This window comes from Vipera berus, assembly GCF_964194415.1.
Source record: "Vipera berus genome assembly, chromosome: W".
Classification (NCBI taxonomy): domain Eukaryota; kingdom Metazoa; phylum Chordata; class Lepidosauria; order Squamata; family Viperidae; genus Vipera; species Vipera berus.
In genome coordinates this window covers 13,935,972-13,960,473 of record NC_138210.1, presented here as the reverse complement: position 1 = coordinate 13,960,473, position 24,502 = coordinate 13,935,972, and the positions used below count along the sequence as shown (strand labels likewise).

The window sequence follows — 24,502 nt, the reverse complement described above, 5'->3', positions numbered from 1 at the left end:
CATAGTGTTGTGTGTTTTTCCCAAACAACTCAATTTTGGTTTCATCTGTCCACAGTATATTTTGCCAGTAGTGCTGTGGACTATCCAGGTGCTCTTTTGCAAACTTCAAACGTGCTGCAATATTTTTTTTGGACAGCAATGGCTTCCTCCGTGGTGTCCTCCCATGTACTCCATTCTTGTTTAATGTTTTCCTTATTGTAGATGTGTCAACAAAAATGTTAGCATGTGCCAGAGATTTCTGTAGGTCTTTAGCTGACACTCTAGGATTCTTCTTTACCTCATTAAGCATTATGCGCTGTGCTCTTGCAGTCATTTTTACAGGATGACCACGCCTAGGGAGAGTAGCAACAGTGCTAAACTTTCTCCATTTGTAGACAGTCTGTCTTACCGTGGACACATGAACATCAAGGCTTTTGGAGATACTTTTGTAACCCTTTCCAGCTTCATGCAAGTCAACAATTCTTGATCGTAGGTCTTCTGAGAGCTCTTTTCTGTGAGGCATGGTTGACATCAGACAGTGCTTCTTGAGACCAGTAAACCCAAAACAGGTGTGTGTTTTTAAAGGGCAGGACAGCTGTCAGCAACACATCCAATATCATCACACTGGTTGGAGTCAAGGTTGGCTCACTCCTGGCTCCAATTAGCTCTTGGAGAAGTCATTAGGCTAGGGGTTCACATACTTTTTCCACCCTGCACTGTGAACGTTTACATGTTATGTTCAATTAAAACATGACAACAGCTAATGTTTCTGTAGTATTATTTTAAGCAGACTGTGTTTTTCTATTGTTGTGACTTACATGACGTTTAGAGCGCATTTTATGGCCAATTCATGCAAAACTCCACGTAATCCCAAAGGGTTCACATACTTTTTCTTGCAACTGTACAAAGGAGTCACTGAAGCGCATAGTGACTGGGGATTGGCACCACAGACTGGCTGATTTTTTGTTCTGCCAGCATACTATGCCTTGCACAGAAACTAGCAAAAGCCCAGCAGAGGTTCGCTGGGGAAGGCGACTAATCACAAAACTGGACAGACTGCACCCAGACCGGGTGGCAGCAGATGACTCTTGCTCTAGGCCTCCAAGGGGGTTGCAAGTGGGTGATGGGGTGTGGGCCCGGAACTATGGGCATGGGAACCTGTGGGTGCCAGGCAGAATCGCTAAGATCTCGGGGCCTCTCTCATACAAAGTGACTTTAGATGGCAGGCGAGTCGTTCGCTGCCATATTGATCAGCTGTGGAGGCGGTTCCCAGAACGGCCACAAAGCGAGGACTTCCAGGTCTAATTCAAGGACCTCAAATTGGCAGCCAAGCCGAACAATTCACATGCTCAGAGGTCCCCAGCAGTCAGAGCAACGGGGAGGGGGTTGTAAAGGGGCAAAGCCTGTGTGTGCAACATGGGTCCCAACGGGTAAAGTCAACCCGAACAATACAGCTGCTCTGCTAACTCTGCTCAACCAATGGACTCTGGGGCGGGCGGATGGAATGGCCAGCCAGAGGAATTCGAGTCAGCCAGACTCTCATGGATTCAATGATCCTGGTCTACCCAGCCTGGCGGGCAAGCTGGTAGACCAGGAGTTGCCGGGATCCCCCAGGCAATCTACGAGGGTTCGTAAACCTCCAGCTTATCTACAGGATTTTGTCCTAAAATAACTGTGCTGTAATGTTGTGTGTGTCACTGAGATTGCTGCCTGCTCAGGAAAGCCTCTGTATTAGTGAACCCTTTGGAACAATGCTGAACTTGTGCATACTACTATTATGTACCTTTGTAAATTCTGTAATTGCTGTACTTATTTCTTTTGTTGCTATAATGTGTGTACATTCTAGGGGGGAGGGGTGTAATGTATTGGGCCTTGTTTTGCTGAGTGTACCACGTGGGTTTGAATGCTGGAGGGTTGCTTAAGCAAGGAGCTGGATAACAGCTCCCAGCTCCTCAGACAACCTGTCTCCAGCGCCACCATTGGTTGCCTCTAGGGTGGCAATAGGTTGCTTTAAACCTATTGGCCGCCACCTAGAGGCCAGGGTATAAATAGCTGCATTCGCAGTCCTGTTTCCCAGTTCAGTTCCTGCAAGCAAAGAATGTTCCTGACTGAACTCACTCGCCTTGTCTCTTCTCTCAAGCAACGAACCCAGTACACACAACAGTATACATAAGCAAACACTTACAGCATGTAAAAGGCCTGTAAGGTTTTACACTTAGCCTCACAATTGCCCCAGCATTACTCAGGAATTTAAAAGAGCCAAAAAAACTCCTGAGCCGAGGTTTCAGCAAGCAAACAACTTTTATTTTGATCAAAATAGAGTTGGGTGGCCACATCTCTCTTCGTGGCTGGTAGAGAGATGAAGGCAACAACCAGGAAAGATGTCTTCCACCTTTTTATACCTTTCCAGAACAAAGAGATCTGGTCTTGGTACTAGGAACTGTTAGACACAAAAATAGACACAAATTGAAATCCACTCTGTTTGAGTTACAAATAGAAAAGAAGTTTATTAGACTTCACAACAAAGTCTAAAAAGTAAGAGTTTGCAAAGGGTGGTGGATTCAGGAAGGCAAAAAATGCAATGTAGCCAAGCACTGAACCACACCCCAAATTCCAAAATCACATACATCCTATCGTGACGCCCCATTCCCTCCCCCATGGCCCCATTGGCTTAGGCTTTGGAGGTTACAATCTATCAGAAGCGCCTAAACAGAATATATTATCTCCGCCCCTGTTTGCTTACATTATACTAATAAGATCCCTCCCCTACTATCCTGTTTACTCAGACCATATATGTACATGCTTATCAATTCTAGAGGAGAGATGTCTCCCATCTTCTACACCTGCCAGGGGTACCAGACACCAGAAGGTACTTAAAAACAATTCCTAGATGGTGACTCACACTGGGCCCCATGGTAACTCCTGTTCTCCCCCTCCCTCCACTTGAGGCTTGTATTTTTCCCCATATACTTAAAGCATCTACTCAGGCAATTGATTATAAAATGATTATTATAAAATATAAAATATGATTACACAATAATACTAAAAGCATATATATTTTTATTTTTAAATTTCCTCACTACTTCGTTATTTTCCACAGAACCAAAAGGTACAGAAAAATAATTCCTAGATGATGACTCATACACAACAACCCAGGCTCTACCATAACTCCTTTTCCCCCTCCCCTTACCATGCTCTTTTCATGTAAGCAATCACCTGTACCTAAAGCATGAAACATTTGCTTTTATATAACTATTTTCCCAATATAAAGCACCTACAAAGCTGCTTGCACATAAAGAAAGATTACAAAGTATCACTACTAATATCAATATTACTAACAACCACCTTAAGCATAATACAATCCCTTCAGGCCAATATATTACAAGGACAATTAACCAGTGGAACAGCTTGCCTTCAGAAATCGTGGGTGCTCCATCACTGGAGATTTTAAAGAAAAGACGTAACCAGACAGTCACTTGTCTGAAATGGTATGGTTCTCCTGCTCAAGCAGGGGGCTGGACTAGAAGACCTCCAAGGTCCCTTCCAGCTCTATTCTAGTCTTTTGATTTAAGCATGAAGTTTAAAATCTTTTCAACACGACTTAAAAAGAACAAGCAGCTCTTTTCGCTGCTTTTTAATAGGAGGGGGGCGGGGGCGCTGCTGGCCAACCACAGTTTGAGAAAAACCTTAACTTCCAAAATAAAAAAAAGGCGAAAGAGGCTCGGAAGCTGAGCGTTTGTATGAGTCTACTGTGCACGTACGTACGGCCCATCTTTGTCGCAGTCTCGTAAAATAGAGGCGAATAGAAGGAAAATGGCGGATAGGTTTTCTCGCTTCAACGAGGACAGGGACTTCCAGGTACTGATACCCATAGCGAGAGATGGCGGCTGTGTTTGACTGTGGTGTATAGGATCCTTTTCTTCCTCGTGTGGGTCTAAGGGAGATAGCGGTGCCACCTCTCGCCTTAAACTGTTATTCCATGTACTTGAGGCCCCTTCCTTCGGGTCTCCATAACTCTCCCTGCGGAGCTGTTTGGGGTGTTTGTTCTTTTGCCCTTTGGTTTTCTTTTTCTGATTAACGTTTCCCAAGTAAGATTTGCACGGAAGGCTACGTTCCCAGTGGGGTAATCTGGAATCTTTCTCTTTTGGGGTGTGGTTGGGAATGAGAGAATGCTCTTCCATTTCAACTTTAATCTAGTTTCTTAGAGACAAGTTCTTCCTTTTTCTTTACTCCCTATAAGAGAAATGTTTAAGGATCAGTAGCTGTATTTTATTAGTAGCTCCGTTGCTTTTCGCCAAGGATTTCACTACTGTAGATTGATTCGAAATGGCCTACTTTCCTCTCCAGTATAACATTCCCTTTCAGGTAGAATTTCTGTATCATGAACGTTTCCAAATAATTACCTTTAAGGGGCTTCTTACTGTAGAATGGTTTCTCCACCTGATCTCAGTTTAATGTAAAAAATGGGTATTTTTGGTGAAGGGAATGCATTGGTAATATTAACCAGAGATGTATTAACCAGAGATGAAGGTGGAGATGTTAAAAATGTGTTATTTAGTATTTTCTCTTTTCCTGTCCTTGGCATGTGAAACAACATACTGTATAAAAGAAAAATAAGGTACTGACTTTTGTTAATGAAGAGGTCAACTCTTCCAAATATTGATGATCTTGCATCTAAAGAACACAATCTTCCACTCACGTTTTTTTTGTAGCTTTGTAAAACCAAAGTTCTTGCTGTCCTGATGCAGATTGAAGTACTGTGATGGGAAATCAAAGATAAGCTATGTGACTTTTTTTCCATCCTGCGTCTATCTTTTCCCCATCTATAGGCTTAAATATGATAGTAATACAGAAGTTTTAAAATAAAATGATTCTGTAAACCCATTCTTATCCTATGTTTCCTGGAGGAGAAAGGGGAAGAATGTATTGGAAGTATATACGAAGGAGTTTTTAAAACAGACATAAAAATAAAAACAACAGCTACAAAAAGCAACTCTACAAAAATAAATAAATAAATAAACAAGTGTAATAAGATATTCTGAGTTACTGAAATAGTTTTGTATCAAACTCTAGTATCAACTCTGCTCTTAATATAAATTTATCCAAATTCCAATTTAATCAGATTCCATTCAGAGGGAAACAAATTTCCATTAAGTAGCTTAAAACATTTACAGATCTAAATAAAACAATTCAGTCATTTCTTTTGGTTGATGGATATATAGGTGTATTCAAGTTCTTCTCATATTTCATTTATTTTTTTAAAAAATAACCTTATTTCTTACTATAAAAATGGGTATTAAATTTCACATCCACCCCACCTTCCTCAAACCAGAATTCTAAGCAGAGAAAAAAAAAATAGTTAAAAAGATCAGACCCCCCCCTTTTCCTTTCTGTCTCTCTTGCTCTTAAAGCAACACAGCCAGCAAATGGGGGGTGGTGGGGTAGAGACAGGAAAAGAAGAAGAAATTACACGAAAATCTCACCACTAACAAAATAGTTTTCTCTTTTTCACATGCATTTTCCATGAATTCTCTCACACATCCTCCATGGGACTCTTCTCATGCAAACGCTTAAAGAACAAAAAATATGCAGTTTACTGTTTCTTTCATAGTCGGGGTGGGGAGAAAAACTCTCTCTCACACACACAGAGGATCAGCATACCCACACTTCACTCCATTCAAACTGCTTGCATAAACACGTTCACATACAGATATTTCATTTCATACTTTCTCCTGACAAATCAATAACTATTATTATAATTTCAAGAAGCTGTTCAAAAGCCAGTGAGCTCCTTTGTTTTTTTTAACCTCTTTCTTTGTAAATAAGGCCTTTTTATTAATTATTATTATTGGACACAACACAGACAGACACATACACTACCTCCACACTCCTCTAACAAAAATGGACTATATATATTACCTGGGATCCAACAGGCATATAAACTTCTTTTATTAACCTATATCTTTAGTGCTTGACATAGCCAATTTTTAAAACTTCCATATTTTGAGCAAAATGCACTAGTGCTTTTAATAGGATTTCTTGGCCACTCAAAATAACAATATTGAGTCATGGTACCTTTACTCTTATCCCAGGTGTATTTTCCAGATGAATCCATCCCATCCTGCTAGCATTTAAAACAGCAATACTTTATCATAATACTTTTACAGCCGATCCGAGCGAGAGAGCCAGGCAGGCGGGCGGGCAGGCAGCCGTCCCGCCCGGGGCAGCCGCCGCTGCCACCTCCGCTCCACCCCACCCCGCGGCCGGATCCCTCCGCAGACCTCACCATGGCGCTGAAGCCGTCACCACAGCCCTCGCCGCCCCCAGTCCCGCCGCAGCCCCTGGCTGCCCCCACCACCACGCCGCCCCTGCCGCCACCCCTGAGTCTGCCCGCAGGCCCTCCGGCCATGGGGGGGGCCCGGCAGGCGCAGGGCGGGTGGGGCAGGCCCTGGAGCGCGGCCCCCGCTGGGCAGAGGGCACAGCAGTGGCAAAGGGCCCCCTCAACCACCGATCCCCTTTCAAGGCATATACGCAAACATGAGAATGGTTCACATACTCACATCCGTTGTCGGATCCAAATGTGAAGTACAGGTAAAAAATGGAAGTATATATGAAGGAGTTTTTAAAACATACAGCTCTAAGTGTGACTTAGTGCTCGACGCCGCTCACCAGAAAATGGATGAATCCAGTCTGGGGCCCAAACAAGATATCATTGAGAGCATCTTTTTCAAGTATTCAGATTTCGTTATGGTGCTGTCAACTCCTCGTCTTCGCCGGGAAAAACAAGCACACAGGAATAACCACGACGAAGCACGGATGACTGCAGAGAGTACCTTTAATAGCAGGATCTCCAAGCATTAATAAAGTCAGCGTTGGGAACCACTCGTCCCAACGCTTCTTTTAAACGTTGCTACTGATTAACAGCCCCACCCGTTAGCCCCACCCTCCCCTACGCAGACCAGCATCCGCCTGAACCACGTGAAACCCCACCCCTCTATCCTGTCGCCCCACGCCCTGCTTCCGCCCCTGACGCCGAGGTCCATACAGCGTGAAGGAAGGTGTAAGTCCAATATCCCCCTCTCTCATACCCTGGAATCCCTAACGTGCTCCCCTCCACCAACCCGGTGTTTCGTGTCACACCCGCAGCCCCTTGGCAAGCCCCATCATCTGCTGGCGCGGCTGGCGCGGCTTCCCCGTGTTTGGCGAGACCCGTTTTCGGCCGCCAAACAACCGTCCGGGCAGGGGCAGGTCCTCTACAACGCGCTTTTGGCCGCCGATCAGCTGTTCGAGCAGGCGCGGCCTCGGCGTTGACGCCCGGGGTCTTCCCCGGCCGCTGATCAGCTGTTAGGCGCGGCAGCGGCTGCAGGACGCCCGGGATCTTTGACAGCCGCCGAGCAGCTGTTCGAGGCGGTACGGGCCCAGCGTGGGCGCCCGGGATCTCCATCGGCCGCTGATCAGCTGTCGGGCGCGGCTGTGGCTGCGGGCTGCGGACTGCGGCTGGATCCCTCTCCCGGTGAGAATGTCGAGCCCGAGGGGCTCGACAGTCGGCCCCTCCTACCAAGGCTCCTCCTGGAAGGCAAGACACAGAAGTCATACAAGCACTAAGGAGAGCAGCAGTTTCCCCTCGACCCTCTCCCGAGGGTTTACCAGGGTGCCTCTGGTGGAACGCCTTAACTAGTCTAGGGGCCTGAACATTTGATTCCGCCACCCAGGATGCCTCAGTAATCGGGTATCCTTTCCAAAGCACTAGGTATTGCAGTCGCCCTCTCCGCCTCCTGGAGTCTAGAACCTCCTGTATCTCATATTGTCCATCACCCACGGGCCCCGGCCCTACTGGCTCCCCCCGGACAGGAACAGGGGCTGGTTTTAGCAAGCTGCCGTGGAACACGGGATGCACCTTGCCCAGAAATTTAGGCAGCCGGAGGCGCACCGTGACCGGGTTGATGATGTGGGTGACCTGGAAGGGGCCTATATACTTAGGGCCCAGCTTCTTGCTAGGTATTTGTAACCTCAAGTATTTTGTAGACAAGTATACCCAGTCCCCAACCCCTGTGGTGTAGAACGGTTGGCGCTTCTTGTCTGCTTGGGCCTTTACGATTCTGGCTTGCTTGTTCAGGGCCTCCTTGGTTGCTGCCCATGCCTTTCTGATTTGTAGCATCCACTCCTGGGGTTGACAAGGGGAAGCCGATCCCTGGTCGCACTCGGGAACAGGAGGGAAGTCGTAGCCAGACACCACTGTGTACGGTGGGAGACCAGTGCTACTGTGCACAGCGTTGTTGTGGGCGATTTCTGCAAACGCCAGTAGGTCAGCCCAATCTGCCTGCTGGTACGAGACATAACTGCGTAGGTATTGCTCCACTGCCGCGTTGGCCCGTTCAGCAGCACCGTTCGTGCAGGGATGGTACCCCGAGCTTAATCCCTGGGATGACCCGATGAAATGGAGGAATTCACGCCAAAACCTGGCGGTAAACTGTACTCCTCGGTCCGAGATAACACGTCTAGGCGCCCCGTGTAGGCGGTACACGTGGGTAATAAAGAGCCAGGCCAGACGCCGGGCCGAGGGCAACCCCCTCAACGGGACAAAATGGGCCTGTTTAGAAAACAGGTCAACCACGGTCCAGATAACAGTGTACCCCCGGCTCTCCGGTAGGTCCACGCTGAAATCCATCCCGATGTCCTGCCATGGCCGGCTAGGGTCCGCCACTGTCTGTAAAAGCCCCGCTGGTTTCCCGGGCTGGGGTTTGGCCATAGCACACGTGCGGCAACGCTGGACATAATCTTTGACCTGCCGCCTCATCCCGGGCCACCAGAACTGACGTCTAGCAAGGTGCAGGGTTTTCAGGAACCCGAGGTGTCCGGCCTGCTTGGAATCATGACACCTATAAAGTACAGTCTCTCGCAGGGTTTGCGGCACGTACATCTTACTCCCATACCAGGCCAGGTCGTCCCGTCGGGTTAGGAGCCGCGGGTGCTGCTGTAGCCAGTCATCTCCCACCAGAGCCTTTTTCAGCCGCTGTACAAGGTCATCCACAACCTTGTTCTGTACAGCCCGTACCATCTCTGGGCCGAGAGGAGGGATAAGAGCTTGCACCACCTCCTCCCGCTGGTTGTCATACTGCGGAACCCGCGAGAGGGCATCCGCCAGGAAATTCTTCCCCCCTGGGACGTATTTCAGGGTAAACCTGAACCGCCTGAAATACAGGGCCCACCGCACATGCTTAGGGGCCAACTTACGTGGGGATTGTAGGGCTTCTAAGTTCCTATGGTCCGTCCATACTTCGAAGGGCTTCTCTGCCCCCTCTAGGAGATGCCGCCACGTCTCCAATGCCCACCGAACGGCGTAGGCCTCCTTTTCCCAGATAGCCCAGGCGCGTTCGGTGGTCGATAGCTTTTTGGACGCATAAGCACAAGGTTGCAATGCGCCTTTACTGTTGTGTTGCAATAGAACAGCTCCGACCGCCACGTCGCTAGCATCTGCTTGCACAACATATGGCGCTGCTGGGTCAGGATGCAAAAGTATGGGCTCTCGGGTGAACAAACCTTTCAAGGTCTCGAAGGCCCGTTGACATTGTATGGTCCACGTTACACGCAACCCTGGCCGTGGTTTCACCGCTAATTTCTTGGTTTTTAGCAAGTCTGTTAATGGAAGAGCTACTGCAGCAAAAGATGGTATGAATTGGCGGTAAAAATTGGTAAACCCCAGGAAGCTCTGTAGCTGTCGTCTGGTCCCCGGGGCTTGCCACTGCAATATAGCCTCCACTTTCTTTGGATCCATTGCAATCCCGGCCGCCGAGACCCGATAGCCCAAGTAGTCCAGTCGGGACGCGTGAAATTCACATTTTGATAATTCCACATACAACCGTGGAGTCCGAATGGCATTACACGAAATTGGTAGCTGCCCAATGGGCAGTTAAACGCCGTTTTCCACTCGTCTCCTCTCTTGATACGCACCCGATAATAGGCTTCGCGTAAGTCCAAGCGGGTAAACACCCTCCCCTTAGCCAGGTGGGACAACATGTCTTTCATCAAGGGCAGTGGATACAAATGTTCAACACACACTGCGTTAACCCCCCGGTAGTCCACACAAAGACGCAGCCCCCCGTCTTTCTTCTCCCTAAAAAGAACTGGTGCTGCCATCCGCGAGCGAGCTGGTTGTATGAACCCCCGTGCAAGATTCTTGTCGATGTAATTCCGGAGTTCTGTCATCTCCCGCGGGGTCATGGCATACATCCGGGGCTTAGGGAGTTTGACCCCCGGCTCCAGCTCAATCGCGCAGTCCGTCGGTCGATGGGGAGGCAGGAGATCGCATTCTTGCTCACTGAAAACCTCGAGGAATTCGGTGTACTCTGGCGGCACGTGTACTTCTGCCCCAGCCCTGCAACTCTCCTCCGGCTTCCCTGGCGGGCCAGACGTGCCTGGCTGCTCATGATCAGGGGGCTGTGGCCCAATCCCTAAACGCAGGTGTCAACAACCCCCCTCCCACCAAATGGTCGGCCCCCACCTGTCTAGCCACGTTAGCCCCAGAATCACCTCCTCCGTCATGGAGGGCACCACGATGAACCGCAACCGTTCCCAGTGCTCCCCCATATCCAGCCGCACGAGTTCTGTGACATGGGTGATAGGCACCCCCCCCAGAAGAGACCCATCCACCTGCTGGAAACGTATTGGATTCCTCAGCCGTACCACCCCAACACCCAGTTTGGCCACCACCTTCCGGCTAATGAGACACCTCGTGCTACCCGAATCAATTAAAGCCTTAAACTCCATCACCTCCCCCGTGGCGGGGTTTGTTAATGTAACCGGGACTGAAAATGGGCTAACCGGAGCACTTACCATGGGGTCCTCCTCTGGCCTATCACCATGCTCGTAATACTCCACGTTCACATCGATGGCACTGTCCCCCTCCGTCTGGCCGCTTCCCCCTGGTGTTGACTCCACAGCCTGCCGAGAAGCCCGGGAACGCTCTGCAAAGCGCCCGGGGGTTGTGCTCCTTGCTGGGGTTGCTGCTGCAACCACCCGGGATGCGGGTATAGGGCAGGCGGCCACGCGGTGCCCTGGCTGATCGCACCTGAAGCAACGCAGAACGGACCGTGGTGGCTGGACGGCAGGACCCAGCGACGATGGTGGCGGCTTCTGCACCTGGCCCTGCGACCTCGGCGGGACCTGACGGGAGTCTCCTACGGGCCGCACACGCCGTTGACAAACCCGTAAGGCCACATCCAGCTCGACCGCGACCCGCAGCCTCTCTTGGAGCCTAGGAGGGATCCCCCGGACGATACAAGCCCGTAGGAGATAATCGTCCAGTCCGGCCCGGAAATGGTGAACCAGCATCCTCTCCGGCCAGGAACTGAGCCTGCCGGCCACTTCACGAAAGTCCTGCACATAGGCTGTAACTGGACGGCCATTCTGCCGCAGGCCAACGATCTCAGCCTCCGCTCGGTGCGTGCGCGTCACATCCTCGAATCGTGTACGCAGAGCTTCGAGGAGAAGGCCAACGTCCCCCAGTTCACGGGCACGGTCACCGTAGAGGTTCGCCACCCAAGCCGCTGCCTCCCCTTGCAATGCCGTAGTGACAGCCATCACCATCCCCCACTGGGATGTATACAAAGGACCGTACTGGTCCAGATGGTGGATGGCTTGTCCGAGGAACAGGGCCAAACGATCAGGGTTGCCGTCAAAGGTCACAGGCAGCGGTGGTGGGCCCCAAACCGCAGGCCCTCCCCAAGGACCCACCGGGCCTCCCAGCCTCTGTGCAACCCCTGGTTGTTGCCACCCCAGGACCCCTGCTGGTACAGCACCCCCTGGCCTTGTTCCACCAGGTCCTGCGGGGCCCAAGTCGGGAGCAGCCGCCGGTCCCGGCGGTGGAAGGCCTGGGACCTGCGGGGTACCAGGGGCCTGCGGGGCCCGAAAGCGGGGACTCGCCAAACGGAACCGGGTTTGGCTCCTGCGCTCCGGGTCGGTCCTGGTTCTACCGGTCTCCAGGTCGGTATCAGTAGGGGTCCACGGCCGAGGTTCTCCAAAATGGTCCCTCAGGACGTCCATAGTGTAACTGCCAGGAGCCGTGGTGTAGCTCCTCTCCTCTCCGCCTTCATCAGTGGCACGACGCTCTCTCCACTCCCAGAGGGACCCCTTCCCTCTAGATGGTTGATTTTGTCCAGCCACTGGCTGGCTCAAGACAGGGCTGAGCCACCATTCCCCAGGCTTCTCCTGGACAGCCGGTTCCGAAGCCTCAGCTCCCTTTGGTGCTGGTCCAAGGTCCCGGACCTTAGGCCGAACCACTGGTGGGGCCTCTGCCAATTCCCCCACCTCAAGGGGCACAGCAACCCCAGCTGGTTCCTCCCCTCCTGCCACGGGCACACCGCCCTGGGTCCCCTCAGCCATGGTGGCAGGCGAAAACCAGAGCCCAACGAAAGGAGCGCTGTGCTGTTTGAACGCTGACTTACTGTCAACTCCTCGTCTTCGCCGGGAAAAACAAGCACACAGGAAAAACCACGACGAAGCATGGATGACTGCAGAGAGTACCTTTAATAGCAGGATCTCCAAGCATTAATAAAGTCAGCGTTGGGAACCACTCGTCCCAGCGCTTCTTTTAAACGTTGCTACTAATTGATTAACAGCCCCACCCGTTAGCCCCACCCTCCCCTACGCAGACCAGCATCCGCCTGAACCACGTGAAACCCCACCCCTCTATCCTGTCGCCCCACGCCCTGCTTCCGCCCCTGACGCCGAGGTCCATACAGCGTGAAGGAAGGTGTAAGTCCAATATCCCCCTCTCTCATACCCTGGAATCCCTAACGTGCTCCCCTCTACCAACCCGGTGTTTCGTGTCACACCCGCAGCCCCTTGGCAAGCCCCATCATCTGCTGGCGCGGCTTCCCCGTGTTTGGCGAGACCCGTTTTCGGCCGCCAAACAACCGTACGGGCAGGGGCATGTCCTCTACAACGCGCTTTTGGCCGCCGATCAGCTGTTCGAGCAGGCGCGGCCTCGGTGTTGACGCCCGGGGTCTTCCCCGGCCGCTGATCAGCTGTTAGGCGCGGCAGCGGCTGCAGGACGCCCGGGATCTTTGACGGCCACCGAGCAGCTGTTCGAGGCGGTACAGGCCCAGCGTGGGCGCCCGGGATCTCCATCGGCCGCTGATCAGCTGTCGGGCGCGGCTGCGGCTGTGGCTGCGGGCTGCGGACTGCGGCTGGATCCCTCTCCCGGTGAGAATGTCGAGCCCGAGGGGCTCGACAGGTGCACTTTAAGGACATGGACTCCAGCTATGCCCAGAGAGATGCTTTTACCGATTCTGCCATCAGCGCTAAAGTGAATGGTGAACACAAGGAGAAAGATCTGGAGCCCTGGGATGGAGGAGAAGGCGCTACGGCCGAATACCTTGAAGCTTTAGAAACTGATGTTTCCAATGGATGGTATCCCAACAACATGTTTCGCTACAATGAAGAAAACTACGGGGTGGTTTCCACGTACGACAGCAGTTTGGCTTCCTACACGGTACCCCTAGAAAGAGATAATTCAGAAGATTATTTAAAACGGGAAGCGAGAGCGACCCAATTAGCGGAAGAAATCGAATCCAGTGCCTAGTACAAGGCTTGGGCGGCTTTGGAGAACAGTGACCGCTCCGAAGAAGAAAAATACACAGCAGTTCAGCGAAATGCCAACGAGCGAGAAGGAGCCCTGGCAGCCCCCAGGGAGAACAAGTACATCCCTCCCAGGCAGCGCAATCGAGACATCCTTCCTTGGGGTGCTGGTCACACCCTTGATCTGGTTTTTCTATCTGGACAATAGTTGGATGATTTGGGAGGGGGCTCGCCATCTGTTGTCCCCCTGTCATGGTCCGATCATTATCTCCTGCGGCTAGCCTTCCATTGTGCCACCCCCCGCTGCCGGGCTGTGGAACCGACCATATGGTTCCGTCCCAGGCGCCTAATGGACCCAGAACGGTTCCAGATGGCGCTTGGGTCCTTACCTATCTCCCTCACTCACAGCCCGGTCAATGCCTTGGTTGATGCCTGGGAAAGGGCGGCTACCGAGGCACTCGACCGTGTTGTACCCTTGCGACCCCAGACTCGGCACAGATCCTGTTGGCCTCCATGGTTTACTGTGGAGCTCCGGGAGATGAAGCGTCGGAGACAGGGTCTAGAGAGCGGTTGGAGGTCCACCTGGTCTGAATCTGACCGATTGTGACTAAGAGCCTTCACAAGGTCTTACCTCGCTGCGATGAGGACAGCGAAGTCTAATTACTTCGCTTCCCTCATTGCGTCCGCAGATAATCGCCCAGCCGCCCTGTTTAGGGTGACTCGCTCTCTCCTTAATCGGGAGGTGAGGGAGGAACCCTTACAGGGTCGGGCTGAGGACTTTAGTCATCATCTGGTGGACAAAATCGCTCAGATCCGGACCGGTTTGGACTCTGACTGGGCAGAGTCTGGCATGGAGGAATCAAGCGGTCTTGAGCATGTTATCTGGACTGAGTTCGACCCTGTTTCTCCCGATGATGTGGACAGGATTATGAGGAGACTGAGCTCCACCACTTGTTTACTGGACCTGTGCCCCTCCTGGCTGGTTTATGCGGCTTGGGAGGAGACACGAGGCTGGTTCCAGGCAGTAATAACTGCTTCCTTGAAGGAGGGTATCTTCCCCGCTGCCTTGAAGGAGGCGGTGGTGAGGCCCCTCCTCAAGAAGCCTGCTCTGGACCCGGCTGTTTTAAATAACTATCGTCCGGTCTCCAACCTTCGCTTTTTGGCGAAGGTTGTTGAGAGTGTGGTGGCGCATCAGCTTCCTCTGTTCCTGGAGGAAACTGATTATCTTGACCCGTACCAATCGGGTTTCAGGCCCGGGTACAGCACGGAGACGGCATTGGTCGCACTGGTGAATGATCTCTGGCGGGCTCGGGACGGGATGTTCCTCTGTCCTAGTCCTTTTAGATCTCTCAGCGGCTTTCGATACCATCGACCATGGTATCCTACTGCGGCGTCTCAGTGGGTTGGGAGTGGGAGGCACCGTTTTACGGTGGTTCTCTTCCTACCTCCTGGGCCACTCGCAGTCGGTGTTGACGGGAGGGCAGAGGTCCGCCCCGAGGTCTCTCGTTTGTGGAGTCCCTGAGGGGTCGGTCCTCTCTCCCCTCCTGTTCAACATCTACATGAAACCACTGGGCGAGCTCATTTGTGGTTTCGGGGTGGGGTATCATCAGTATGCTGATGATACCCAACTTTTTCTTTCCACCCCGAACCAACCCAGTGATGCACTCGACGTGATGTCCCGTTGCCTGGAAGCGGTCCGGGTTTGGATGGGGAGAAACAGGCTTCGACTCAATCCTGCCAAGACTGAGTGGCTGTGCATATCGGCATCTCAGATAAACCAGGTTGTTCCACCACTAATGATGGGGGGTGAGGTGTTACCCCCCGTCGATAGGGCTCGCAACTTGGGCGTCCTCTTGGATTCATGGCTCAATTTTGAATATCATATAGGAGCCGTGACCAGGGGGGCTTTTGCCCAGCTTCATCTGGTGCGCCAGCTGCGGCCCTATCTGGACCAAGATGCCCTACGCACAGTCACCCATGCGCTTGTGACCTCCAGGCTAGACTACTGCAACGCGCTCTACATGGGGCTGCCCTTGAGGACCACTCGGAGGCTTCAGCTGGTGCAGAATGCAGCTGCGCGAGTTGTTATGGGAGTTTCCCGATACTCCCATGTAACACCTCTTCTCTGTGAGCTGCATTGGCTTTCGGTTGCCCTCCGGGTGAGATTCAAGGTGCTGGTAATTACCTATAAAGCTCTAAATGGCTTGGGTCCGGATTATCTAAGGGAACACCTGCTGCCGGCATCAACTTCCCATCGTCCAGTGCGCTCCCACAGGGAGGGCCTTCTTAGGGTACCGCCGGTTAAGGAATGCCGGTGGGTTATTCCCAGGGGAAGGGCATTCTCTGTGGGCGCGCCTTTGGAACCAGCTTCCCACGGAGCTTAGGACCGCCCCCGACCTTCGCTCATTTCGTAGGGACTTGAAAACTTGGTTTTTTGAGTTGTCTGGCCCAGACTGAGGGGTTTTAATTATTTAGTTAATGGGGTTTTAGTTAAGTTCAGGGATTAATTTAATCTTAGTTTTAATTGTTTTTAATTGTATATGATGTATTTTAACTTTTAATTTTCCCTGTAAACCGCCCTGAGTCCTACGGGAATAGGGCGGTATATAAATTTAAATATAAAATAAAATAAAATAAATATAAATAAAGCAGAACTCACTGAGGGCCGGCCCATCTGGATTGGGCCCCTCCGCGTCCAGACCCGGGTCCCACTCGTCAGACTACAGCCTCCACTCGGGGACCGACCAGAGGATCGTTAACGGAGGGGTTCCCTGCCCATCGCCTTGCCCATCTCCTTCCTCTCACCCACCTTGCTACCAGTCAGCTCCCACCTCTCTTCCACCATTGGCAGCCACCCCTACACAGCCGCCCGCCAGGCCCCCCTTGCGCTCCTCCAGGGCCCCGTCTCACCCCTCTGATCATTGCTCTCCAGCTCCCATCTCTACTCTGCTTAAACGCATGTCTTCAGAAGGACCCTCCTGGATGTCTCCCAAGGCACAGCGGCACCCACGAGGCCACAGAGTCCCGGCTGAGAGGGGCGTCATCTCTAGCGGCTTAGAATTTGTCTTCCACAACGTGCTGGGCAAAGCCAGCTCCTCCTCCTCCTCCTCCTCCTCCTCAGCCCGAAGCAGCTCTTCAGGTGGGACGTGGTCCTCGGTGGTCATGGGGGTGACCAGGTCATCCCCCAAGGCACACAGACCCCGGTCTCCGAGGCAGAGCAGCGGGGGAGGGATCCCTTCCGGCCCAGCCTTGTCTTCCCCCCAAGCTGGCTTGACCCCGGCCGAATTTGCAGCCACCCCGGTGCCAGCAGCCTCGCCCACCCCCACCAGCCCTGCTGCCAACAGAGCAGGCACCCCATCTGCGGAAGCGAAAGACTCCCGGCTTAACGAGCAGAGGCACAGCTCTTCCCCTGCGGCAGCCGAGGAACATCTCAAGCCCAGCGAAGTTTCTCCTAATTTTAGCAAGCCGGAAGGCAAAGGAGTTTCTCCGGCTGTTCTAGAACACAGAAAACAGATTGACAATTTGAAGAAATTCAATAATGACTTTAGGTTACAATCCAGTCCTGCACCTGAAACGGTGGAGCAGCTGCTAAGCAAAAACCAACAGGGTGAAAAGCCCCGGGAGGTCCCCAAGGAGAAGGTGGAGCCTGGCCCTAAAGACTCAGTGGCCAAACTGAGCAGCGGTGCGCCCCCCTTGGCCGGCAGGAGCAGCCCCCCCAACAGCCCCAGTGCTTCCCCTGCCAGCAGCCTGGCCGAGCAGAAGGCCAGGCCAGAGGTGACCTCGCAGGGCATGCAGACCTTGGGCCCCGGAGTGAAGCAGGAGGACAAAGAGGAGAAAAAGGAGGGCAGCAAACAAGTCACAAAATCCACGCTGAACCCGCACGTGAAGGAGTTCAACCCTCGGTCCTTCACCCAGCCCAAGCCTTCCACCATGCCCACCTCGCCCCGTCCGCCAGCCTAGCCCAGCCCTTCGATGGTGGGACACTAGCAGCCGGCTCCGGTCTACACCCAGCCTGTTTGCTTTGCTCCCAATATGATGTACCCGGTTCCTGTCAGCCCAGGCGTCCAGCCTTTGTACCCGATCCCCATGACCCCGATGCCGGTCAACCAGGCCAAGACCTGCAGAGCAGTGGCCAACATGCCTCAGCAGCAGCAAGACCCCCACCCCCAGAACCCCCTGATGCACCTGGCCTCGGCCACCGGCGCCCCCATGGTCGCCACACTGCCCGCCTACTCGGCCCAGTACATCGCCTACAGCCCCCAGCAGTTCCCCAGCCAGCCTCTGGTCCAGCACGTCCCCCACTACCAGTCTCAGCACCCCCACATCTATAGCCCTGTCATTCAGGGCAACGCTCGGATGATGGCGCCTCCGGCCCACCCACAGCCCGGCCTGGTTTCTTCTCCTGCCACCCAGTACGGGGCCCACGAACAGATGCATGCGATGTATGCATGTCCCAAAATACCCTACAGCAAGGAGACAGGCCCTTCTTTCTACTTTGCCATTTCTACCAGTTCCCTCAGCAGTATGCCCACCACAGCGCCAGCCTGCACCCGCACAGCCCCCACCCGCAGCCGTCAGCCACCCCCATGGGGCAGCAGCAGTCGCAGCACGGGGAGAGCCACCCGGCCCCCAGCCCAGAGTAGCCCCACCAGCACTAGGTGGCCCAGGCCCTCCACCTGACCAGCGCCCAGCAGCAGTCGGCTATCTACCATGCCGGCCTGGCCCCCATGCCGCCCTCCATGGCCCCCGGCTCCAACGCCCAGTCCCCGCAGAGCAGCTTCCCGACCACACAGCCGACCGTCTTCGCCATCCATCCATCCCACATCTAACCGGCCTACACCAACCCGCCCCACATGGCCCACGTGCCCCAGGCCCATGTGCAGTCAGCCATGGCTCCTTCCCACCCCTCTACCCATGCTCCAGTGATGCTCATGACGACGCCACCACCCAGCGGACCCCAGGCTGCCCTTGCGCAGAGTGCACTGCAGCACATTCCAGTGTCGACAGCCACACACTTCCCCTATATGACACACCCTTCAGTTCCCACTCACCATCAACAGCAGTTGTAAAGCTGACCTGGCAGAGTAACTGAGGCTGGAACCCTCTTTTCTTTTTTCTTTCTTTTTTATCCTGCTTCATCCAACTTGGAAGCACAGAAACAAAACAAAAGCAAATGAAACGAGAGAAAAAAAACCCTTAGTATTTCACTTATTTTTAAGGCGAGAGCAAAAAACAAAAGCAAGGTGTCACATCCGGTAGGAATGCTAATCGTTTCCAACCTTCCGATGGGAGAATTTTTGGACCGAGTCAAAGGCACGTTGATCCCTCTGGGGGACGATTCCATGATTCTGTGTGTTGTGTCAAAGAAACTAACACAACCCTGCCCCAATTCGCTTGCAGAAAAACAAAAAAAAACAAAACAAAACTGGAAAAGCTATTTATTTTTTAAAACAGCCCTTCAGAGTTACGAATTCATGAGCTTAGAGAACCAGAAGTAACAAGAGGTGATTCTTGTTGTTGTTCTCCATAAAAATAATAATAGTAAATAGTAATTATGTAAATCAAGACTCTAAACAAAAAAATCCCTTTTGCCACTAACTAAACTTAAAAGAGGTTTTGTGGGGGAAAGAAGTCTAATCGTCAAATGGATATGGATTTATTATTTATAAAACGAAAAATCATGTCTGAGAGGGAAAGAGAACCGCTGTCTCAAGGCAGCGGTCTAACTTTTAAGTTAAGAGGAAAACTTACTTTGTAGATAATACTTTTACTTTTACCTCAAATATATAGTTTATTCTGCCAACCTTGCCCTCAAATGAAGTAATTAAATTATTATTATTATTATTATTGTTGTTGTTGTTGTTGTTATTATTATTATTATTATTATTATTATTATTATTATTATTATTATTATTATTATTATTATTATTATTATTATTATTAATTTGACTTATATACCGCCCTATTCCCATAGGACTCAGGGCGCTTTACAGGGCAGTTAAAATCATAACATCATAACATACAAAAATTAGAAAAAGTTAAAACAATTAATTAAATTTAAGGCCCAGAATTTAAAAGTTAAAAAACATTAAAACCAATTAAAAACCCCTCAGTCTAGGCCCGACAGATCAAAGAGCCAAGTTTTCTAACTGTGGCCACCGAGTTCCCTCATCTATTTGTTTTTGTCCCCAAATAAAATAACAATATTGAATCATCAGGTCTTTATCTAAATCTTGTACCATTCTACTATAAGGAGGATGATTCCATCCAGCCAGGATCTTACCCGGGGGACTGTGAGGAGGGATGAATATCCTTTTCCTTGGTCTAGGGAGTTCCCTCTTTGATCCTTCTGTGGTTTCTTGGAAGGTCTCTTACCCATCAGTGGTTACCATCTGGTTCTCTTATCCTTACCAACCTAATGAGACCTAATGGACCACCTTATGCTTCACCAAGTCACTTCCTCTTTTTCCCCACCAATCTCCTCGCGGAGGTATGGAAATCAGGTACTCAAGAGTACGCACTCACTTCGCCTTACCAGTCTTTATGACTCTCAGGGCGTCTCATTCACCTCTCACAGGTCTCAGATTCACACCAGCCTACCCACCCAGCCGCCCAGGTAACTATGAAAATGCCCTGATTTTCTTACCTGGGTCTGTGCACAGAGTTTCCCGGCAATTGGTACTTGACCCACCTCCTTGCCTTGCCAGTCCTTCAGAACCTTGGGACATTCACACCTAGTGTATGTATGTCTTGCCAGTCTTCCAGGACCTTGTGGCATCCCCAAAAAATTGACCTCACTTCCTTTGTTCCTGGAATCCACTATTTAGTGTCCGGTTCTTCACGGGTACTGGGCCAGAGAGCTGTTTGACACATTTTTATATCCTATCCCTGACGCAGATTCCCCCCTCCCCTATCGCACTCAACGCCCCTTCCCTAATCATCCGATAAACTATCCGGACCGCCTAAAACCACTGTCCCTCCCATGTTCCAGGAAGCCCCTTTGTACATATCCTATCTATCACCATCTAATTTTCTGTTAACAAAGCTTGGCTCCTATAGTTATTTCTGTATTTCCTTTGCTTGCGGTTTAGGTTAGCTAGCGTTTTCAGCTTGTCACATTTGTACTTGTCAACTTTTAGATGAGATAAAGAGACAACCATTATTACTTAGGATTTTCAGGTGGCTCCTTCTAATGTCCTTTAGACTCATTAGAAATTTCTGAATAATATTTTATTACTTTCAAGACTGATGTTAGTTCTTAGGACACGGGTCGGCAATCTGCGGGTCCGGAGCTGCATGCGGCTCTTTCAGCCATCTCCTGTGGCTCCTAGTCCTCCTCCGTCATGTGCAGTCCCCCCCCCCAAAAAAAAAATTCAATCAATTCAAACTTCTCACAAAAAAAAACCTCGCGAAGTTTGAATTGATTGGTTGAAATTCTTTGGTTTGTGGGACTGCCCACAAACCTCTTTTCTTCTTCGGACTGCACATGGCGGCAGTGGAGGAAGAGACTGGAGGACTGCTGGAAAGGTGAGTGGGCCCTTTTTCCACCTACTGCGCCTTCCTCGGGCTGCCCTCCTCCAAAAAGGCTGCTGCCGTCTCGCCCGGCTCCCTCCCCACCCCAGTTTCGCAGCAGGGCCATCCGGCCATTTTCCCACCTGCTGTGCCTTCCTCGGGCTGCCCTCCAACCACACCGCTGCTCTCTCGCCCGACTCCCTCCCCACCCCACTGGGTGAAACAATGGAGGAGGGCAGCCCCAGGAAGGTGCAGCAGGTGGAAAATCATGCCTGCCTTTCATTATTTTTTATGATGACGGAATTGCAGGAAAAAGAGAGGACTAGCGAGCTTGAGGTTTGCAGGAGGGAAGAGCCGTGCGATTGGAGGGCTGGTGAGAAGCCGAGCAGGCAAACTTAAACAATGAAAGCAGAATCCACCTCGGCTTGCCCTTTCTCTCCGCCCCTTAAGCCCTGCGGTGTCCGCGCCGCACATCATTTCCTCCTTCTTCGTCTCAGAAAACCCAGAAAGAGAGAGAGAGAGAGGGAGAAGGGAAACGCAAGTCTCTCTCTCCATCTCTCTCTGTCTCTCTGAGCGTGATCGCAAGCTTGCTGCTTGCCCAGGCTCTCAGCCCCCCTTCCAGGATACCATCCCCAGAAGTTCCCTTCCTGGCCAGGCTGGGGGCTACCCAAAAAGACCGAAATAGCGGCATCGTGATCTGCGAGCAGGCTGCCAGCAGGAGAGAAGTCAAGTGGGCGTTGCAGTTTGGAAAGAGAATTTGCTGTTTTCCCCAGCAGCCACCCCTTTACTTTCAGCCACATACAAGTGACATCAGGAATGCCAAGGGCTGGAACATTGACTAAAGCAGTTTGAATGTTATCAAACGCCAACTGACAATCCTTGGTCCAAGCAAAGGGTCTTTATCCGTGCCTGTAGTGGCCTGATATAGGGGCTTAACCATTAGAGCAAAGATGGTGACTTCTAACTTAGCAAGCAAATACATCCTAAAAGGGCATAGGGCAGTCTGAAAGGGAAAGAAAGATGAGTAAAGCCAATACCACCCATAAAGCATTACAAAGGGTTGAGTATTGCAGCTGACACAGAAGGGCCATTGGCCCCAAAGACCTGAAACGTTTCCGAGGAAGGGTCTCCAAGGGGCTTAATTAATACTGCATGTGACACTCCTGTACCAACCCAAAAGGGTATTGTTCCCCTTTGACTTGTATCAGGGGTGAAGAGGAAGAATCATCCATAAAGGCAGGGAGATAAAGGCCCCAGCCCTTCACCCCCCCTTTCTATCTGGAGCATGGTTGCAGAACAGCACCCTATAGGACAGTTAAGAAGAGAACATAAAAGACATTCCCTGCTCCAGTGGCCAAATGTCATGCATATACAACACCGGTCCTGTCCCAGGGCAAAGGACTGCAGCGGGTGGTCTGTGGGTGCCTGGAATATGGGTGAAACCGTCCCATTTCTCTCTTGAGGGGGCCCTACCACTCCTCGCCATCCTCTTCCACAAGTCCCAGTTCCTCCCCCTCCCACTAGGGCAGGGCTTGGTGGACAGGGAACCTCAGTCCTCTTGTGACTTGAGGACCTCGGTTCCCAGAATCCTTGAGCCATCATGGATGAAAAAGTAGAAAACATAGTGTCAAGTTTAACGCTGCTAACATCGAATGTTATTGCTTGACACCTAGGACCAGAATCCAACTATTACAATGCGAAAGGCCGCTGCAACCCCCCTTTCTCTCAGGAAAGTCAAGCTGAAAAAAAGCACCAGGGAAGAGGGTTTTTTTCTCTCCCCTCTCTCTTCCTCCTCCCCCCTCCCCGGCACAGTTAGCCCCGGGCAGACAGCCAAGAAACACGTTAACCATGAACAAATCAACAGAAAGCTGACAGGTCTGCCCCACACACACATAAAAACCAACAACAGTATTAACCCCAAACACACCACCTATGACAAGACAAAGACAAAAACAACACAAAAACCACATCAACAAGTTATTCCCATCCCTGGGCGATAGGATTAATCAATCCTACTGAAAAGGGGAAAAAACAAGCTAGGAAATTAAGAAGAACAAACGTCTTACAAATCTCATGAAAACTTAAAACAGGAAAAAGTATAAATTGTAGCACGCATGTGGTAGAAGTCATTGTGGAATCAGTTCTCTGGCGTCTGTAAGAAAATCCACTTTTTGGTAGCTTGCTTCACTTAGTGTCAACTATTTTTATCCTTATTTATCCTTAGCCTACTTTTTCCTCTTAAGTCTGAGTTACTCACTGTTCCTTTGTTCTACAGCAATGAAATGCACATTTTCTTTTTTCCACATTTGCTGCTTTTTCTGCAGCTGCAGGAATTGTATCCAGGGAGGAAATAAAATGCTTGCTCATGTTATTTGTCCTACAACTGACATGATGCATTGTGTTTGCATAAGAGTTTTGGGCATGTATTCTCAAATATTGTAACTGATATCGTATCTGAAAAGCGGTAGAATGGGTGAAAAGGTTGAAAAGCCGCGCACCAGGGCACCTGTTACAGAGCTTAAGCTAGCAAAACAATACTGTGTTTTTTTCACCCTCTTCAGCCCCCCTGGTTATCACTTCTGGTCATGTCATGTAGGCTTTATATGCTCCTTCCAACAATTTTTCTATCATCACCTGACGTTCCCTCCACCTTCTGTAATTCGCACTTAATACCTGGAGCACTCAAGGAAGTCACTGGGACTTTCAGCTGACAACTGATGAACATCATAAATTATGCCCACACTTCCTGTTTAGGGAGGGCAATCTGCAATGCAGTGACAATAATATCTTGGAACTCCCTTCCTTTTAGTAGCGTTGCCTACCAGATGCCCCTCCTCTGTTGTTAAAAAGACATCCAGCGTGGCTTGGAGGTCTGCCCAGTTAGTGGACAGAACCAATTCAGAATATTTGTGTGGGGTGTCAGTGTAAGAACGCAATTGGTCCTCCCATGCATAAAGATCAGATGTGGAGAAGGAGGTATGAACCAGGACCTCATCAGTGTCCCCCCTCCCAACAGCTACCTGCCCCATGAGGGAGTAGATCCCCTTATAGTGTGGTGGAGCAGAAGCTAAAGCAGGAAAAGACAGTGCCGTGGAAGGTCACCACAGCCCACAGTCTTTAAGCACCTGCTTATTCACATGTAAGGTCCAGAAAAACAAAAAACAAAAGAGCATATGAAGTGTGCTGATCATGATCCATGCCTTTTTGAGCACAGTCTCCATGGTTTCAAAAACTCCCAAATTTATGGATTCCCCTGTGGGCCAAACAGTGAGTATGTCCTGGTGACAGAGGGCATTGTACTTAATCAGAGTTTCAGTTTCATATCCCGACGGGTTTTAAGCTTACCAAAGTTCCTTATGACACAGTCAAGGGGGCTGAGGACACATCTCTTCCTTTTATTCATTCTAACTGGTCTTCCTGGGCTGAGCCCATG

The 24,502-nt window shown here is 50.9% G+C and overlaps 1 protein-coding gene, 1 long non-coding RNA gene and 1 pseudogene across 3 annotated transcripts in view; 2 read left to right on the top strand and 1 right to left on the bottom strand.

Annotated features, from left to right (window-relative positions):
* Positions 1 to 2,336: 2,336 nt before the first annotated feature.
* LOC308676479 (G patch domain-containing protein 8-like) overlaps positions 2,337 to 24,502 on the top strand; it is a 374,388-nt gene continuing 352,222 nt past the window's right edge. Inside the window, exon 1 of the mRNA XM_081342293.1 lies at positions 2,337 to 3,837. Coding sequence (XP_081198419.1) covers positions 3,793 to 3,837 — 45 coding nt within the window. The 5' untranslated portion in view covers positions 2,337 to 3,792. The remainder of the gene's footprint in view (positions 3,838 to 24,502) is intronic.
* Positions 3,770 to 18,693, bottom strand: LOC308676484. Its single transcript, XR_014028301.1, has 3 exons — positions 18,609 to 18,693; positions 4,679 to 4,736; positions 3,770 to 4,212 (listed from the first exon to the last, which is right to left on the bottom strand). It is a non-coding gene; the product is annotated as an uncharacterized lncRNA (long non-coding RNA).
* On the top strand, positions 6,267 to 19,364 carry LOC308676482 (ataxin-2-like; annotated as a pseudogene). The gene is made up of 3 exons (XR_014028815.1): positions 6,267 to 6,729; positions 13,214 to 13,735; positions 16,210 to 19,364. The product of XR_014028815.1 is annotated as an ataxin-2-like (transcript).